At 39.4% G+C, this 21,372-nt stretch overlaps 1 protein-coding gene across 1 annotated transcript in view; it reads right to left on the minus strand.

The window, feature by feature from the left end:
- Positions 1–21,372, minus strand: part of B3GAT2 (beta-1,3-glucuronyltransferase 2) — a 96,424-nt gene that overhangs the window by 73,917 nt on the left and 1,135 nt on the right. The window contains exon 2 of the mRNA XM_040473892.1: positions 2,838–2,860. Within this exon, the coding sequence (XP_040329826.1) occupies positions 2,838–2,860 (23 nt within the window). The remainder of the gene's footprint in view (positions 1–2,837; positions 2,861–21,372) is intronic.

Raw genomic sequence — 21,372 nt, forward strand, 5'->3', positions numbered from 1 at the left:
AGAACAGATTTTTCCCCATTTTTCTATGACCGATCATATTTTTAAGATCTTTTTATGTAGCTCTGTGTACCTAAAGTTTCCCTCAGTTCCATTAGTAGTATATAAGTAGCATTTTTTTCAGATCTAGGACAGAAACCAAAACTAATTTATTACCTAACAGGTAGCATCAAAAGAATAAAATTAAGAATAAGCTTAACCAAGTAAGCAAAATATTTGTACAATGAATACTACAAAACATTGCTGAAAGGAATTAAAAACATGAATAAATGGAATGACATCCCATGTCCACAGACTGAAATACAATATTGTCAAAATGCCAAATACTACCGCCCAAAATTTGCAGATTTAATGCAACCCCTATAAAAATCCCAACATTTTTTTTTTGCAGAAATAGAAAAATCCTTCCTAAAATTAATTTGGAATCTCAAGGGACCCCAAGTAGCCCAAACAATCTTGAAAGAGAATAAAGTTGAAAGGCTGTTTAAAACATTTCCTACAAAACAATAGCAATCAAACTAGTGGTATTGGCATACAGATATAGACTAATGGAAAAGAGAGTCCAGAAATAAACCCTCACATGTATAGTCAATTCATTTTTGACAAAAGTGCCAAGATCATTCAATGAGGGAAGGACAGTCTTTTCCACAAATGGTGTTGGGAAAAACTATATACTCACACGCAGAATTAAGATGAACCCCTACCTAACACTATGTACAAAAATTAACTCAAAACAGATTAACATTAATTATCTAAATATTAGAGCTAAAATTATGCAACTACTAGAAGAAAACATAGGGGAAAAGCTTTATGACAACAAATTTGGTGACAACTTATTGGCTAGGACACAGGCAACAAAAGAAAAAATATAATAAACTTTGTCAAAATTTAAAACTTTAGGGCAAAGGACACAAAATAAAAAGGCAACACTAAGAATGGGAGAACATATTTGAAAATCACATATCTGATATAGGATTAACATACATAATTTATCAAGAACTCCTAAAACTCAACAAAACCCACAAATCAACTAAATTAAAAATGGGCAAAGAACTTGAATAGACAGTTCTCCAAAACATATACACAAATGGTGAACAAGCACATGAAAAGATGGTCAACATCACTAATCATTAGGAAAACACAAATCAAAACCACAATGAGATACCACTTCATGCCCATTGGATGGCTATTATAAAAACAAAAGAAAAAAAACAGAAAATAACAGGCATTAACTAGGATTTAGAGTAATTCAAACCTGCATTTCCTCTGTTGGTGGGAATGTAAAATGGTGCTGCTGTTATCTAAAACAGTATATAAGTTCCTCAAAAAATTAAACATGGACTTGTCATATGATCCAGCAGTTCCATTTTTGTCTATATATATATAAAAGGATTGAAAGCAGAAACGAATATCCATACAACAACGTTCCAAGAAGCACTCACAATCGCCAACCCCCCCACACAAAAAAAGGCATGAAATTTTGATACATTGTACAATGTGGATGAACCTTGACCATTTTATGCTAAGTGAAATAAGCGAGACACAAAAGGACAAATTTTGTATGATTTTTACCTTATATAAGGTATCTAGAATAGTCCAATTCATAGGGAAAGTAGATTATAGTTTACCAGGGAGGGAGAAAAGGGGACTTATTATTTAATGGGTACAGAGTTTCAGTCTGGAATGACACAGACTGTCATTCTGGAATGTCACAGAATGTCCGGAGATGGACAGAGGCGATGGTTGCTTATAAAGCGAATGTACCTAATGCCACTGAACAGTACACTTAAAAATAGTTAAAACGGTAAATTTTATGTATATTCAATTTTTGCTTCTTTCCCATTTCCCTTCACATTTAGGGATAAGAGATAACAAGAAACCAAGAATAGGCATTTACTTTTAAATGTCACTGGATTTACAAGAGCCAACCAAATGAACACCTAGATTTGAAACTACAGGACAATCAACTGATTTTCAGAGGAAACCCAGGATTGCTATAAAAACCTTATTATCACCCCCAGAAACCACAAGCACCAACCGCCCAACTTCCTAACAGTTGTTTATGTTTTTATTTTTTTAATGTTTATTTTTGAGAGAGACACAGACAAAGAGCACAAATAGGGGAGGACAGAGAGAGAGGGAGACACAGAATCTGAGGTAGGCTCCAGGCCCTGAGCTATCCCCAGAGCCCGATGCAGAACTTGAACTCATGAACCCTGAAATGACCTGAGCCGAAGTCTATGTTTAACCAACTGAGCCACGCAGGCACCCCACATTTCTGTTGTTCAAATCCTCAAACAGAGAAATCAACCCGAGGCCTGACAGACTCCACAACTAAAGGGAGAGAAAAGGCCACATCAAAAAAAGTAGGAAGTGCAGAGCTGTGTACTTTAGGGGAGAAAGGTATCCCAGGTGCTACAGAGGGAATGGAGCCATGGTCATAGAAAAGGGTGAGAGGGAGAGGAGCACACAGGGTAACACACAAGGAGATGTTTCCCCAAAGCCATTGGCTAAGAGGGGTTAAATTTCATGAGTTCTTGCAACCAGTGGGTCTTAAAGCCTGGAGATTTAGAAGTCAATGGGCTTGCTGAGATAGCCCTCATTAGGCAAATAACCTGGGAGCACATGGTATAGAAACAGCCATTTGAAGAATTCCTGGGGCACTGAGTGGAAAGATTATTTGCTCTTCTCAGACCATGTCCCTAAGAGGCAGATTCAGAGACCCCTCTCTGGGAACAAAGGAGTTGGCTGGTGCCATTTCCTTCCTCTGCCCCTCAGCACACAGAGCCACCTGCAGGAAGCAGCACAGAGCAGACACTGGCTGCCTAACTTGCTTACACTAAGCCTGACCCCCTGTGCTCAGGTAGGAAAGACCTTCTCAGTCATGTTTTCCTCAGTCATAGCACGGTAGGGTGGGGAGGGCTTCCCGCAGAAGACCAGCACAAACCCCTGCCCACACTATGTCTCCCAACCAGAGAGTTCTGCATGGCCTCATTCCTTGTGGAAGTCATGTCACTTCTCATTTCACAAGCACACCAGAGCATGCCTACTTAAAACTCACCACATAAAAAAATTTTTTTAAAAGGCAGGGGGCACCTGGGTGGCTCAGTTGGTTAAGCATCTGACTCTTGGTTTAGGCTTGGGTCATGATCTCACGGTTTCGTGAGTTCAAGTCCCACATTGGGCTCCAAGCTGACAGTGTGGAGCCTGCTTGGGATTCTCTGTCTCCCTCTCTCTGCCCCTCCCCCATTTGCACAATCTCTATCTTTCTCAAAATAAATAAATAAATAAATAAAAAACTCACCACATTCAGGCCAGGGACCAAACACTGCCCACAGCAGGCAAGGAGAGCCTCTGCAGAAGACTGGCCTGAAGGATAGGTAGAGTAGCCAAAACACGACAACAGAGTGCATGCAGCACACACCAGAGACATTTCTTCAAGCACCAGGCCCTGGGTGCTACATGACCTCTTCTTGATAAGGCCATTACTTTCAGGAGCAAGAGACATAACTGGCTTTCTAACACACAGAAAAAGGCAGAGACCTGGACAAAATGCCAACAGAGTAATTTATCCCAAATGAAAGAACAAGATAAGCCACAGCCAGAGTTCTAAGAGAAACAGATACAAGTAACATGTCTGATGGAGAATGTAAAGAAACAATCATAAGGATACTCACTGGACTTGAAAAAAGAATAGAAAGTATCAGTAAGACCATTACCACAGAGATAAAAGAGGTAAAAAAGAATCAGAGATGAAGAATGCAGTGAATGATACTGGAAACAGACTTGATGCAATGAACAGCAGAGTGGGAGTATCAGAGGAATGAATTAGTGACCTAGAAGACACAACATAAAAGAATGAAGCTGAACAAAACAGAGAAAGAATTATGCAACATGAGAATAGACTTAGGGAATTCAGTGACTTCATCAAGCATAATAGTTTTCATATTATAGGAGTCACAGAAGAAGGAGAGAGAGAAAGGGGGCAGAAAATTTACTTCAAGAAATAGTAGCATAAAACTTACCTAATCTGGGAAGGAAACAGACATTCAGATCCAGGAGGCACAGAGAAGTCCCACCAAAAATCAAGGAAAGCAGGCCAACACCAAGACATATTGCAATTAAATTTGCAAAACATAGTGATAAAAAAATCTTATAAAGCAGCAAGAGAAAAGAAATCCTTAACTTACAAGGGAAAACCCCTAAATTTTTCTCAAGAGAAAAACTGGCAGGAGATTTCTCAAGAGAAACTTGGCAAGCCAGAAGGAAGTGGCATGATACATTCAAAGTGCTGACTGGGAAAAATCTGCAGGCAAGAATATTCTAGCCAGCAAGGCTCATTCAGAATAAAGGGAGAGATAAAGAGTTCCCCAGAAAAATAATAAAGAAGTTCATGACCACTAAACCAGGCCCCCCCCCAAAAAAACATTAAAGATAACTTTTTTTGAGTACAAAGGAGACCAAAAGTGACAAAGACAAAAAGGATCAGACAAAATCTCCAGAAACAACAAAACAATAAAATGGCAATAAATACATATCCATCAATACTCGATTATAAATGGACTAAATACTCCAATCAAAAGACACAGGGTGTCAGAATGGATTAATAAAAAAAAAACAAACAAGATCCATCTACATGCTGCCTTTAAGAGACTCATTTTAAACCTAAAGACACTTGCAGATTGAAATCTAGGGGGTGGAGAAATATTTATCATGCAAATGGATGTCAAAAGAAAGCTGGAGTAACAATTCTCATATTGGACAAACTAGACTTTAAAATAAAGACACAAAAGCACTACATAATCATAGACAACCCAACAAGATCCAACTGTAAATATTTATGCACCCAACATGAAGGCACCCAAATATACAAATCAATAACAAACATAAAGCAACTAATTGATAATAACACAATAATAGTAGTGGACTTTAACACCCCACTTAAATCAATGGGCATCTAAACAGAAAATCAACAAGTAAAAAGGAAACAATGGCTTTGAATGACACACTGGACCAGAAGGACTTAACAGATCTATTCAGAACATCCAACCTAAAACAGCAGAAAACATATCCTTTTGAGGTATACATGAAACATTCTCCAGAATAGATCATATATTAGATCACAAAATAGGCCTCAACAAATACAAAGAGTGAAATCATATCATGCACCATTTCTTACAATGCTATGAAAATACAAGTTAACCACAAGAAAAAAAATTGGAAAGACCACAAATACATGGAGGCTAAACAACAGGCTACTAAACAATGAATGAGTCAACCAGAAAATCAAAGAAGAAAAAAAAAATACATGGAAACAAGTGAAAATGCAAACACAGTGATCCAAAACCTTTGGGATACAGAAAAAGTTGTCTTCAAAGGGAAGTGGATAGCAATCTGGTCCTACCTCAGGAAGAAAAAATCTCAAACAACTTAACCTTCCACTTAAAGGAACTAGAAAAATAACTACAAACAAAGCCCAAAGCCAGCAGAAGGAAGGAAATAATAAAGATTAGAGCAGAAATACATGATATAGAAACAAAAAAACCCAATAGAACAGATGAATGAAACCAGTAGCTGGTTCTTTCAAAAAATTAATAAAGTGATAAACCCCTAGCCAGACTTACTGAAAAGAGAAAGAACACAAATAAATAAAATCACAAATAAGAAAGGAGAGATCACAAACACCACCACAGAAATACAAACACATAAGAGAATATCATCAAAAGCTTTATGTCAACAAATTGGCAATGTGGAAGAAATGGATAAATTCTAAGAAACATATAAACCACCAAAAGTGAAAAAGGAAGAGATAGAAAACTTGAACAGACTGACAACCAGCAAAGAAATTGTATCAGTAACCAAAAGACTCCCAAAAAACAAGTCCAGAGCCAGATGGATTCACAGGCAAATTCTACCAAGCATTTAAGGAAGAGTTAATACCTATTCTTCTCAAATTATTCCAAAAAATAAAAAAAAGGAAAACTTTCAAATCCATTATGAGTCCAGCATTACCCTGATACCAAAACCAGATGAAAACTCCACTTAAAAAAGAAAGTTACAGGCCAATATCCCTGATGAACATGGAAGCAAAAATGCTCATTAAAATACTAGCAAACCAAATCCAACAATAAAAAAAATATATTCACCACAATCAACTGGGATTTATTCCTGTGTTGCAAGGGTGGTTCGATATCTGCAAATCAATCAATGTTATATATCACATTAATAAAGAATAAGAACCATATAATCATTTCAATAGATGAAGAAGAAGCATTTGACAAAGTAAAACATCCATTCATAATAAAAATCCTCAATAAAGTAGGTTAGGGAGAACATACTTCAACATAATAAAGGCCACATATGAAAAACCTACAGCTAATATTATCCCCAGTGGGGAAAAAAAGCTTTTCCTCTACAGTCAGGAAGAAGACAGTGATGTCCAATCTCACCACTGTTATTAACATATTAATAAAGTTCTAGCCATGCAATCAGACAATAAAAAGTATCCAAATCAGCAAGGAAGATGTCAAACTTTCACTATTTGCAGATGACATGATACAGATGACATGATACTCTATACAGAAAACCCAAAAGACTCCACCCCAAAACTGCTAGAACTGATAAACAAATTCAGTAAGGTAGCAGGATACAAAATTCACGTACAGAAATCTTGCATTTCTATACACCAATATTGAAGCAGCAGAAAGAGAAATTAAGAAATCAATCCCATTTACAATTGCACCAAAATAACAAGATACCTAGGAATAAACCTAACTAAAGAGGTGAAAGATCTATATTCTGAAAACTATAAAACAATGATAAAAGTAATTGAAGATGACAAAAAGAAATGGAAAGACCTTTCATGCTCATGGATTGGAATATTGTTAAAATGTCTGTACCACCCAAAGCAATCTACACATTTAATGCAATCCATATCAAAACACCATCAGCATTTTTCACAGAGCCAGAACAAACAATCCTAAAATCTGTATGGAACCACAAAAGACTCCAAAGAGCAAAGCAATCTTCAAAAAAAGCAGCAAAGCTGGAGGAATAACAATTCTGGACTTCAAGTTATATCACAAAGCTATAGTGTCAAGACAGTATGGTACTGGCACAGAAACAGACACATAGATCAATGGAACAAGATAGAAAACCCAGAAATGAACCCACAACTATATGGTCAATTAACCTTTGACAAAGCAGGAAAGAATATCCAATGGGGAAGAGTCTCTTCAACAACATTGGGAAAACTGGACAGCAACATGCACAAGAATGAAACTGGATCACTTTATTACACCAACACAGAAATAAATTCAAAGCGGATTAAAGACCAAAGTGTGATAGAGGAAACCATGAAAATCCAAGAAAAGAACACAGGCAGTAACCTCTTTGACAATGGCCATAGCAACTTCTAGGTATGTCTCCTGAGGCAAGGGAAACAAAAGCAAAAATAAGCTATTGGGACTACATCAAAATAAAAACCTTTTGCATAATGAAGGAAACAATCAATAAAGTAAAAGGCAACCTTTGGAATGGGATACAATATTTGCAAATAATAGATCTGACAAAGGGTTAGTATCCAAAACATGTAAAGAACTTATAAAACTCAACACCATTAAAAATGGGCAGAAGAATAGTTATTTTTCCAAAGATGACATACTGATGGCCAACAGACACATGAAAAGATGCTCTACATCACTTATCATCAGGAAATACAAATCAAAACCACAATGATATATCACTTCACACCTGTCAGAATGGCTAAAATGAACACAAGAAATAAGAGGTGTTGGCGAGGATGTGGAGAAAGGGGAACACTCTTGCACCATCAGTGGGAATGCAAACTGGTCTAGCACTCTGGAAAACAGTATGGAGGTTCCTCAAAAAATTAAAAATAGATCTACCTATATACTCAGCAATGGCACTGAGTATTTACCCAAAAAATACAAAAATACTAATTCAAAGGGATACATGCACCCCAATGTTTACAGCAGCATTATCGACAATAACCAAATTATGGAAAGAGCCCAAATGTCCATTGACTGATGAATGGATAAATAAGATGTGGTATATATAAATGATGGAATATTAGCCATAAAACAATGAAATCTTGTCATTTGCAATGACATGGATGGAGCTATCTAGTATTATGCTAAGTGAAATAAGTCAGAGAAAGACAAATATATGATTTCACATATATGTGGAATTTATGAAGCAAATAAATGAATAAAAGGGAAAAAATGAGAGTCAAACCAAGAAACAGACTCTTAACTATAGAGATGGGAACTGGGTTGGGGGGGAGAGGGAGGTGGCTGGGTTCAACAGGTGAAGGGGATTAAGGAATGCACTTGCTGTGATAAGCACCAGGTGATGTATGAAAGTGCTGAATCACTATATTGCACATCTGAAACTAATATTACACTATATGTTAACTAACTGGAATTTAAATAAAAACTTTTTAAAAATCCTTAAATAAAGAGGAAAACAATACCATAAAGTTAAAAATCACAGAGCCTGTCTTTTTAGTGTGCCTAGCAGGAAAGAAAGGTAATAGGCCAACAGTTAAATATAACCATTCAAGAAAAATGAAAACAATTAATAGGACATGAGCCCCAAACACCAGCTCCGATGACTGTGTGTAATAGAACTTTCTGCAAACCAGGCTGCAGCACCCCCACCCCCACCCCAGAAAAAGACTCTCCAGAGAGGTCTCTAGCATTTGCACCAGTGTGAACAGATGTAGCTGAGGAACTTTTCAAAGTTACAAAAATATCCCCAAACTGTCACTTGACCTTCAAAAATGACACTGGCATTTCAATCTTGCAATGCCAAGTTTATTTAGATGATAAACAACACATACACATATAGACCATACTTAAATTCTCATTCCCATTGGACAGCAGCATCTTGAGGCCACCAAGGCTGTCACGATTGGTACAGCCATGGTGGCTTGGGGTTTGTGACATTTTACCTTCTGGAGCCTTTCCACAGCTCCTGGGGCCATCAACTTCTGATAGAAGCAGATGTCCAAATGAATAGGGAAGTTGCCCTATTTGCCCACTTTACAGGTAGATCAATTCATTTAAATCTCACAACAACTATATACATTTGTATCAGACTCTGTAAGGAAGCTGAATACTAGGGTTTTCCTCATTTGTAAAATAGTCATCATAGTTGCCACCTCATAGATACCATTGAAAATTAAACAGCAGTGCACACATCCAAATGTCTAGGGTCGGGCCTATGGCACAGCAAACAATCAGAAAACATTAGTCAAATTCCCCTGAGGTCGTGAGGGATGAGGGCTTTGGGCTCACCCAGCCCTGGACTCCACATTCTCCACTTCCTAACTTAGGGTTCTTTTTTACCAAAACTTCACTTTTCAGACTGGGGGGTGCATAGTCCCTGAATATATATAAAGACTCTCCATGGAATATCTGAGCAGATAGCTTTAAGGGAATAAATTCCCAGGCCCTCAGCGTTCCCACCTGCTTCCCTACACCTGAATTCTTGGGTAGAGGGGCAGGTTCCTTCCTTCTGCTTTTCTCCCACTTCACAGAAAAGGGCCAACATCTACCCATCCTGAATCATATTAAATGTACTGTCCCAACATGGTCAAACCTCTAGGGCACTGAACAAAGGTAATTAGAAATATTGTCATTATTGAGAAAGTTAAAGTCTCTAAAGAATGGGTAATAAATCCCTTTGGAAGACAAGAGGTTTCTAATTATTTGCTTTCAACAAAATTGAAAGAGACCTAAAGTCATCAATAGATCATCATATATATATATATATATATATATATATATATATATTGCTGAGAGATCACCATATGGTTTTTGGCTTCGAGCTTGAGAGTTCAAAAACTGAAGAACACCACTACAGGAAAAAATGCTTTCCATCTTATTTACTTCTTTACGTAAACAAGGTTGACCTAATGAGAACATAATTATGCTAAACTCCATCTCTTTCTAGCAATCAGTAATATTCATCACTGAACAGTTATCAACAACATAATGCCCCATCCATGTCATTAAGAAACCAATTTCCAATAAACACAGCTTTTATGTTTATGAGTTAATTATCCAAATTGGCAACATTTATGGTTTTGTTATTACAACAATTTTATAAAAATGATATGTACTCATATGCATGACATTTATATTGTTTTGATTACTTGTTTACTGTTACTAATTGTAGTGTTGACTCAGTCTTAAGGAATTTTTAAGACTGAGGGTTATAACCATAGGAATTTTTTTTTAAATTTAAATCCCAGGAGCGCCTGGGTGGCTCAGTCAGTTGAGCATAGGAGTTCAGCTCGCGTCATCATCTCTCAGGCAGTTTGTGAGTATGGGCCCTGCACCCGGCTCACTGCTGTCAGCACAGAGCCTGCTTTGGATCCGCTGTCCCTCTCTCTCTGCCCCTCACCCACTTACATGTGTGTGCTCTCTCTCTCTCAAAAAAAACCAAACATTAAAAAAAATTTAAATTCCATCTATAATCATTTTTGTTACTGCAGATATGTGTGACTAGAGGCTCAAAAAAGGACTTTGAATCTCAAAATGTTATGCTAAGATAAATTCTAACAGAGAATGGAAACAGAAAAAGGAAAAAAATAAAATTTCCAGATGTTATTGAAAAGTATGTTTTTGATTAAGTAATTTTTCTAATGCTTCTTTTTTGAGAGAGAGAAAGAGCATGAGCGGGGGGAAAGATAGAGAGGCAGACACAGAATCCGGAGCAGGCTGCAGGTTCTGAACTGTCAGCACAGAGCCCGACATGGGGCTTGAACCCACAAGCTGTGAGATCATGATCTGAGCCGAAGTCAGATGCTTAACTGACTGAGCCACCCAGGTGCCCCAAAAAGTATATTTATCAAACAATGTTTAATATAAAACTGTTAGAGTATTTATAATATCCATTGTATGTATTAGTTTTCATGAACAAATGTATTTATAATTCACTAAAACTCACATGCTCTGCAACCACTTGAAGTGATTTTAAAAAATTAGACATCAATTTGAAAATATCCTTGAGAGTGTGTAATTTTACTATACCCTTTTAGGAATTGTATGTACAGAAAATGATAAGGAGCACTGCACCAGACCCTTGGGTGTGACCAGGATTCTTGTAAGAGACTGACCCGGAGGGTGCACGGTCTGTGAAGAAAGAACACGGACAGTCCTCACTGCACTCACAGGCAAGGAGGCAATCAGGGGATCCTGTGGTTTAACACATATACAAACACATACACACACCGCTCCAACTGCTACATTCCCCAGTCTGGCAGAAAATAAGCTTCAAAATGTTTTTATTTATGAAAATGTAAGAAATGTTTGAAAAAAAGAAACAAGCTCAGTTGAATTACCAGTTGAAGGCCAGCTCAGTGTCCCCAGTTAAGGCTGGTGAGGGCTGGGCACACAAGGTGATGCTGTCAGAAGGGATCCCCTCTGCCTTCTGCAATAGGTGTTGGAAAGAGGAATTCTCCTAACCTTCCCACCCCCAGCAAATGACCTTAAAAATCAAGCCATTGCTTCTAATTGTGTACTTTAAAAATAGATTCAGTGCATTCCTCCCTTTAAATTGCCCTTTCCTTTGTAACAGACCATCTCTTTGATTCCATCATTCATGCCAGAAATAATCTGTCCTGCAATATGCTTTGGGCCCAAGCCAGGTACCAGGACTGAAAGTACACAAAAATCACACCCAGGACCTGCCCTGAGCTACATGTAGGCCAACTTCCTAGCTTTCATACACACATTAATCAGCCTCAGACCTCCTAACCCACAGGAGAACAGCCTTCCACCTCCCCTCAAACTAAAATACCCTTTAGATGCTTTTTACTCTCTCACATCCTCCTAGGACTCTTTGTAGACAAGCCCTATTTAACTCTTGTCCCTCTAATCACTGTTGTAACACCCAGTAGTGTAATTAAGACACCCAATTTACGCAGTTCCACTTGGGCACAGACTAATTTGGGAAAGTCAAACACCTGTATGTCCTCCTCCCCTCCAGGCCTCCAGAAACATGGTCCAGATCTCAGCAACAGTATTAAGAGGCATCTAACCAACAAAACAGTGTAGCAGCTATGTGATATACCCCTCAACTGGGGCAGTCACCCACAGAGAAGAGAACAAGGGAAAAAGAACTAACGCTTACAACTTGCCGATAGGTCAGTACTTACAGCACTCACAGGAGGCAGACAGCTCTTGCCAAAACCATGCAAGCACTGAGTGGCAAAGCTGGATTTGAACACGGGGCTGTTTAACTCCCAAGTTTATACCTGAGCTCCCCACCAGCCTCCAGCCTTTCTTAAGTGTGAAGAGGCCTAACACTTAACTGGTTCACACGCACCTTGACACACCTCCTGCCCTTTGAAGGGGCAATGCCAGGAATGCTTTGCTACATACACAAATATTCATGGACCTGATCTCTCTCTCCTTTTTAGCAGGAAAGCTCTTAGAATCAGCATAGGGGCCACATTTATCTTTAAGTTACTACTTAAAAGGCTCAATATAATCCTGGACACACAATACAGACTTCAAGAGTGTTGTCTGACAATCTGTTCAGAGATCCTTTCTAGGAACAGATCTCTTCTGTGAGGGTTCCTCAGCGTCTAAGCTTCCTATAATTCATTCATTTATTCAACAAATGTTTAATGAGCATTTACTACATGGTAGGCTCTGCTCTGAACACTAAAGATACAACAGTAAGCAAAGGAAAATTGCTACCTTTATGGAGTTTAGATTCTAGTGGAAGAAACGGTCAAACGAAAAACATACACTACATTATATAATGTGAGGTTAGGTACTATATAAAGAATCCACAACAGTCTACAGTACCACTGCCTTGGTACAACTAGATGTACAAATACTTATAGTTTTTCTACTAGTTTACTCCCTTGCCCTTATCAAAGATCTGTTTAAAAAGTTAAAGGTCAAAGATTTGCCTGATGGGTGATCTGAAAACTGGACAGGAAAAAACTAAAACATGCTCCATACACTGCTTTGCACACACTTTTCAAAGCCACAGATTTACATTAAAAGAAGAACAAACCAAAAACTGAAGACTTCTTTTCTTCGTAAGACAGGCTTGGGGAGGATGGTAACTCTTCTCCTAGAACTAAGTCTCTCACTTGATATGCGGGAGATGGGGACGTGGCTGCCAACTGCTCCAGCTCGTCCCTTGCAGTCAAGGACATCTTTCTGTTCTCTGCATGTTCACACACCCTCTTTGCTCAGGTTCTTAACCATGGCTCCCTCCACCTGGAGACCTCTTCCCCATGCCCTGTCACCCACTAGGCCCTATCCATCATCCTACAGGTCTCAGCTCAGATGTCACTTCCTCCACAGTCACTCACACCACCTACTTTCCATTAGCCGTCTCTGTTTTACACTCCCAGGCACCTGCATTTCTCTCAACATGCACAGATCTTAGTGGGTGCATTCAGTCCAGAAACTTGATCTGTGAGGGCTGGGATGCACGCTTTCTGTTCACAGCTGTATTACTCCCTGCCTTAACAAAGCACAGTGCCTAGCACATAGGTGTTCAATTCACATTTGTTAAGTGGACACAGTAGACGTTCAGTTAATGTTTGTTAAGTGGAGGAGAGGGAATTCTAAGTATATTCAAGTCTCTTCTGAATGCGGTAATGCTTAAGCTCAAGTAGGTAGAAGGATACTTGCAGAGTGCTATACCATTACTGCTAATACGCAATTATCTTAGATACAGAGATCTCTGTTAATGAAGAACGTTCGGCATATAGCACACTCAGCTTTCATGAGAGAGATGAAGATACAACTTACAAATACCTGCCTTTCAGACTGAAGGAACAAGTCTTAGTTTCTACCTGTAGTAGTAATAGTAACATACATTACTATTTAAAGTTCTCCTTCCGTTGCTAGAGGAGATTGATTGGGTGGCTGGGTGGGGGGTGGAGGGACTACTGAGTTTCAAATTCTTTTGAGGAAAAGACCACATAATCTGACTTGTGGGAGAGAATATGATCACGCCCCTCAACACAGACATCTCCAAGGTTTTCCTAACATGCAAAAGAGTCAACCAATGATTTATTCATTTTGTTTTTAATCCAGGGAAATTCCTAATCCCAGAAAAAAAAATCAGACAAGAAAATTAAGCCTTCTAGGGGTGCCTGGGTGGCTCAGTCAGGTAAGTATCCAACTCTTGATTCCAGCTCAGATCATGATCTCACAGTTCGTGGGATCCAGCCCTGTGTCGGGCTCTGTGCTAACAGTGCAAAGACTGCTTGGGATTCTCTCTCTGCCCCTCCCCCACTTATGTTCTCTTTCTCTCTCAAAATAAATAAACATTTTTTTAAAAAGAAAAGTAAGCCTTCTATCAACAAGGAGCAGTTTGGTGAACCTGACAGTGTGGGCCATCAATAGCCAGTGTCACCAGCACATTGGCTGAAGGTTCTACCAGTACGTTTTTGTGCTCCAGGGAGGAGCTACCTCAGCCTCCGTGGGAGAGCAGCCAGCAAGTAGTTGTCTCCCAAATGAACTTCAGCTCAAATGGACTCAGGTCCTCAGCTTCTCCCATGTGAAACAAGTCAGTACTGTCCCTAATCCCCATTCCATCCCCAAATTATTCTTCCGTTCAATCCTGCCTGTCCGGTAAAGATATACACTCAGTAGCTATAGTAGCTGATCTATACGTATCAAGTGAGAGGAAAATATTAATTTTAATGTTTTATCTTCTTGCAGAATCAATTCTTTCTTGTTCATAAGAATACATTTGTTAAAAAGCACACATATTATATAATATATATATATACACACATACATACAAGACTATAGTTCATATACTAAGCAGTTTCCACCTGATTTGAAAAAAAAACAATTTAAAAATCATATGGTCTGTAGGGCACCTGAGTGGCTCAGTCAGTTAAGTGTCTGACTTCAGCTCAGGTCATGATCTCTAAGTTCCTGAGTTCAAGTCCCGAGTCTAGCTCTGTGCTGACCGCTCAGAGCCTAGAACCTGCTTCAGATTCTGGGTCTCCCTCTCTCTCTGCTCCTCCCCTGCTCATGCTCTGTCTCTCTCTCTCTCTCTCAAAAATAAATAAACATTAAAAAATTTTAATAAAAAACAAAAATCAAATGGTCTATAAATGAGACAGTGTGAAATAAAATTTTCTTAGGATCAAATGATATTAGAGAAAAAAGATCAAAAGGGAAAATTATAAGGTGATATGGCCAAGAAGACAGACCTGAGTTTAAGTGTGGCAGGAGACAGCAACAATATTAGAAAACTCCTGTTCATCAAATGCTTTACTTACCACAATGACAAATTTCCATCTGACTGTACATGTTATATGAGATGAGCTTTAGAACAGTCAAAAGTGCAGGCTCTAGAACCAGGGTACTTGGGTTCAAAATCCTGTCTCTTGGGGCGCCTGGGTGGCGCAGTTAAGCGTCCGACTTCAGCCAGGTCACGATCTCGCGGTCCGTGAGTTCGAGCCCCGCGTCAGGCTCTGGGCTGATGGCTCAGAGCCTGGAGCCTGCTTCCGGTTCTGTGTCTCCCTCTCTCTCTGCCCCTCCCCCGTTCATGCTCTGTCTCTCTCTGTCCCAAAAATAAATAAACGTTGAAAAAAAAATTAAAAAAAAAAACAAAAACAAAATCCTGTCTCTGAAGAGCTGCATGACCTTTTCAAGTTACTTCCAGATACTTCTACTCAACTATGAAATAGGAATACCAATTATACCAGAGCAAATGACTACATTAGATTCATGCTGCACTTTTAAAAATCTCTGTGGTCTCCAAAGTACTATACTCAGATCTAAATATCAGCAGAAGGATGAAAAAAGAAAATAGGAACAGAATACTACCACCTCAGGGGCTGTTGTGAGGAACAAATTTGAGTTAAAACACATACAACTCTAAGGGTGGTTCCTGGCCCATAGTTAAGTGCTCAATTGATGTCAACTATATTTTGCTTGTATCCATGGTAAAGAGTATGTTAACATTTAAAGTATGCACAAGAACTATAAGGCATGAACAATGGATTATCTTAGCCTATTTCTGTGAATTGAAAATCTGTTCTAAACCTACCTACCTTTGTGTTTTGGGGGGAGGACTTGAGATCCGTGCAAAACTTATACTTTAACAGCATTGCAAATCAAGTATACAATGTGTTAACTGTACAGACTGAGCAAATATTTCATCAGAGTTCAAAACGTTTGAATAGACGTATCTGAACATTATTGAATTCTGTACCAAAAAAAAAAAAAAAAAAAGCACTACTTGAATACCACCTGGAATAGTTAATGAACAACACCACTGACTTTAGTTCTTCTATTTTGCTTTTCTAGCATGCCTTAAAAGCAATTACTATTCCATTACTGTTCACACAAGAGAAAATTTACCAGCTTGTAATTTAGGGGCAAGTGGAGTAGACAGAAGAAAATGGAGTCACCCACTATGGTATCCAAGAAGTAGGAGACAACAGTCTAAATGTTTAAAAGGCACATACTCATTGCACCAAACAATAACCCAGACATGTCTTCATGTCTATTCATAAGAAAGATAATCGGTGAAAAGTAGGTTGGAGGACAAAGAAGGATGGAAAAAGACAATAGGAAGAGACAGAAGAGAGAATGTCTTTTAAACCCAAATTGCTATTTCTGGTCCATTAAAATATCAATCCAAATGAGAACTGGTCTTCATAGAAAACTCAAAATATAACCATAATTCAAGTACTGTAAACCCAGGGAGAATACAGAAAAATCTTTAGATTTAACATTGACAGCCTAAGAAAATTGGCTGTAGTTTTATACAGTTTTAGAAAATTCTCACGTTTTATCAGACTTACAACATGATTACTAATATGCTTTTAGATGGGGAGAAATGAAACTGAAAGGGTGCCTTTCAGGAAAAACAGTCATTTTATTGCTACATCTAAGAGATTCTTCTAGGTTTTTTCACTTGGAAAAGATAATTACTCTACACTAAGCAACTGTATCAAAGGTAAAAGTAAAAAGTAGATCTTTCATCTCCTTTCAGGAAACACAGGCAGAATTTACTATTTGGGAGGGAAGTGCCAAACGTTGTAAATTTGAGTATCTTTTGCATTGTGGCTCCAATAAGCCGCATATAAAGAGGGGAGCATATTGAGGCTTCAGAAAAGGAACAAGACAGAAAATTAAACCTCAACTCCTCTACCTGATCAACACACAAATAGCTTAATAGCACCCAACAGAAAAATCGAAACAAAGGGCCTCTTTAGTTCACTGCTTGCCAGAAATGCATCTTCAAGATGCCTTCTCATTAAAGGAGTCCTTTCACGTGCCCCTTAAATGTCTCACAGTCGGCCTGTCTTCTAGTCTTCCCTCATTAAATTTAAAGTTAAAAGTTTTAAAGTTTTTTCTCATGCTTGGAAAGTGCCGTTTTTTAACCTTTCGATTCAATTGATTTCCAAAGGTGAAAGCAACTTCAACCGAGAGCATCAGCTTGAGACTCAGGAAAGACTGGTAGGTTTTCAAGTAAAGAACAGAAATCTGATCAATAGTGTTATTGAAAATATGACTAGAGGGGCGCCTGGGTAGCTCAGTCTGTTAAGCATCTGACTTCAGCTCAGATCATGATCTCACGGTTTGTGGGTTCGAGCCCCGCATCGGACTCTGTGCTGACAGCCCAGAGCCTGGAACCTGCTTCAGATTCTGTGTCTGTGTCTGTCTCTCTGCTCCAATCCCTGCTCACACACACACTCTCTCTCTTTCAAAAATAAATAAACATAAAAAAAAAAATGACTGGATACAGAGTTACATTTATCTGCAGACTTTTCTTAAAGTAGCTTAAATCCTTCACAAATAAGCTTTTCCGGAGGGTTAGATGGAGAAAGGCGTTCAGGCAGGCAGGATTACCTGTAATCTGTAGTGTAAAACCCCATCAATGCCACAGGATGTGCGGGGGAGTAGCTGCTGAGATACTGGAAACCTGGAAAAAAAAAAAACCCTTTCCATCTCCTCCAATGGACAGTCCAGTTTCTGGGGCTACTGCTCACACTGAGTTTCATTTGCAAATGAATTTGGATGTTAATGTAGCATTGTGTAATGCAAATATTTCTTTCCTGGCAGCACAGCTCAGTTGAGAGCGGAGGCTGAAAATTAGTTAGCTGTATGGAAGAAGAAAGCAGTACTCCAGCTACCAGGGAGAAATAATTGAACACAGATTGCCTGTTGCGCCTGTAATTTAATTTGGAGACCTTTCATCTTTTAGTTTCCTTCATTTGCAGCCAATGCTTAGTGAGCTAATTTGTACCTGGTTCATTCTCCCCCTTTTATCTTATCCACATTAACATCAACCATGGAAATTAGAAGCACTATGAATAAAAGATGAAGCCTGACTTGGGACATTCTCTCCCTAAGTACCGTGAATTACTTAAAAACGAATTTGTGTGTATGCACAATATAAAGGACTGAGATATGTATGCCTCACCTCTACAGCATCCTTTATCAGTATCCTCCCTTCCCCCAAGGAGCTGCAGTTTTTAGATGTTTATCTAGTCCTACCTTTTCTCCACAAGAGCAATGTCTAGGCTATAATCCACATGGAATCATTGATCCTAGAACTGGTAGAAGGTAGACCATTCCATTAATGTATGAAACAAAGGAAGCATAAATCCCACTAATCTGAATTTTTAGAGAGTTTACTATTGCTTACCTTGCAAGCAAAAGAATGTGTTGCAAAAAAGGAAAACTGAATGTATCAACATATATGCATGGTGAACAGAGGTCTACTTTGTCCAAAAACACTGTGTGTGGGGGAGGATGAGAGATGGTGGAGAAAGGGACTAGTCTTGAAATTATTGCCTGGGAGTGGTCCCTGGGAGCTACTGCATCTAAATTCAAGTGTATCATGTGTATGACGTTTTTTAAACATTCCTTCTGTCGTATATTTTGTATACTTGGCACCTGTCCATAAAAGAGTTGCACATACTTTTTTTTTTTTTAATTTTTGGGACAGAGAGAGACAGAGCATGAACGGGGGAGGGGCAGAGAGAGAGGGAGACACAGAATCGGAAACAGGCTCCAGGCTCTGAGCCATCAGCCCAGAGCCCGATGCGGGGCTCGAACCCACGGACCGTGAGATCGTGACCTGGCTGAAGTCGGACGCTTAACCGACTGCGCCACCCAGGCGCCCCTTGCACATACTCTTAAGTTAAAATAAGTTTGATTTTTTTTTTCGTTACTTCCAACTGTGCAAAATTTTAGCGTCTTGTAAAGTTTTTCATGTTTTACCCTTTATAGTATCCTCTGGGCCAATACTATTTTTTTCTCCTCACCCTCTCCTTTTCATGTTCTCTTTTTCCAATGGACCAATGAAAAAATGTACTGGATTTTTTCCAGTAGCAAGAAGCAACAGATTCTTCTCTTGTTGCTTAATACCCCCCACCAAGCCTTTCTTTCTCTTTGGGAAGTATTAAAGAAAAACTTTGATACTTTGTTCTGAATTGTTTCAATGCCTGTAGTGCCAATTCTTCTGCTCATCTAACACCTTATACCAATGGGCTAGAACCTGGAGATAAACAGAAAATCACTCCTCCTTCACAGTCCATCTCCCTAAAAGGTTGATTAATAATGATGTGTATTACTTTACTTACACAAGACTACACATATTTACAGGTAAGGCAACTTCCAAGCTGTAGGAGGTTAAAAAAAAAAAGACACACAGAAAAAGACATTGGAGCTCAAAATTATGGTATATTTAATGTAAAGGTATTTGCTTCAGAATACAAACCACCCTATCTTTTAGGAAAAGAGTAAGCAGGATCAAAATAAAAGCCCAACTTGGGGCACCTGACAGGCTCAGTAGGTTAAATGTCAGACTCTTGCTTTCAGTTTAAGTCCTGATCTGATAGAGATCAGGTAGAGAGATTGAGCTCCCCAGGCGGGCTCTGGGCCTACAGCATGGCAGAGTCTGTTTGGGATTATCTCTCTCTCTCTCTCTCTCTCTCTCTCTCTGCCCCTTCCTCACTTGTGTGCAAGTTCTCTTTTTCAAAATAAACATTAAAAAAAAAAGCCCACCTTAAAAAATCAGATTATATCTTTAATCTTGGTTATAATAAAGACTACACCCTACAATGTCAAACCTATTTCTTCTGAAGAAACATGAAAAGAAAGCCCTACATTGGGAAAAGATGGAAAGCAATCACTGGTCCCTCTATTCATGAAGGAGAGGATGAATAGAAATGAAGGTGGCAACTGCCCTTAAAAAAATGGATTAAAAAAAACCCATATAGGCAGAAAAATTAAACTTGAAAGAGTACAAAGCAACTCTGTCCTGAGGTTAAAAGAAAGCCAAACAGACGTTAGGATGAAGATGTGGGGCATTTATGTTTAGGAGACACGCAAATTGTCCCATTTACTTAGAGGGGTGGGGTGTGATAGAGTCTAACCAGCAGGAGGTCAAGGAATTTTGGGTAAAGGAAAGCAACAGTCCCATGAAGAGTCAAAGAGTACAGGTTTGTTTGTTTTTTCCAGGTATATTTGTGTACAAGGAAGAAAAGTGAAAACCATGCAATCTGGGCTCTTTAACACAACACACATAGATTGCAAAATACCAGCCTCAAGAAATAACACCTGTCCTAATCCCCTGCTGGCTCTGCGCACCTGAGGCCTTCCAAAGGAAAAGAGAGCATTCTCAGCAGCAGGGGACCAGTGACACCCAGGACATCACAGAGAGGACCAGGATAAAATGGGCAGGTACAAGAGTGGCCTGGCTAACTCGCCGAAGAGAGGCCTTAGAGAAAGGTCGAGAAAAAGAATTGAGCTGTCCACCTGATACTTCGGGCTGCAAAAAGACATAACCACAGGGCAAAACAGTTTCAATCCATTCACCAGAGAGTTTCCTTGAAAAAGAGTAAATCTTCAGAATAGGAAAGGGCTTTTGTGGGGTGCAGTAAGAGATAGAGGTTGGACCCACACACACAGCCCGAAGAAGTCACGGTGTTCACTAACAACTATTTCTGTGCCAAAGGACCAGAAGAGAGAAATTTGTCTCTGGGCTGATTTTTTAGTCACCATCTCCACCTTCCTCCCCATATGGTTCTAGACTCAGAATCACACCTGTGTGCACTGAAAGGCCTCGGGAGTACACCAAGCCTGCCTCCCCACCGAGCTGGGTGCCTCCCCCACCCCCACCAATGTGGGCTCCATCCTCAAACCAGTCAGAGTCTTGATCCTGGAAATACCCCCGCGCCTCACCTGTGCTACTCCCTGGGCTCAATCTCGGGACCAGGTGGACTGCAAAGCGCCTGGCCACACTCCCTCCCTTGGGCCACTGTGGTCCTCTCCTCCATACTCTACCAGCGGGGGGGGGGGGGGGGGGGGGGGGGGGGGGGGGGGGGGGGGGGGG

Source organism: Herpailurus yagouaroundi, unplaced genomic scaffold, assembly GCF_014898765.1.
Source record: "Herpailurus yagouaroundi ecotype Mexico unplaced genomic scaffold, PumYag 139, whole genome shotgun sequence".
NCBI lineage: Eukaryota > Metazoa > Chordata > Mammalia > Carnivora > Felidae > Herpailurus > Herpailurus yagouaroundi.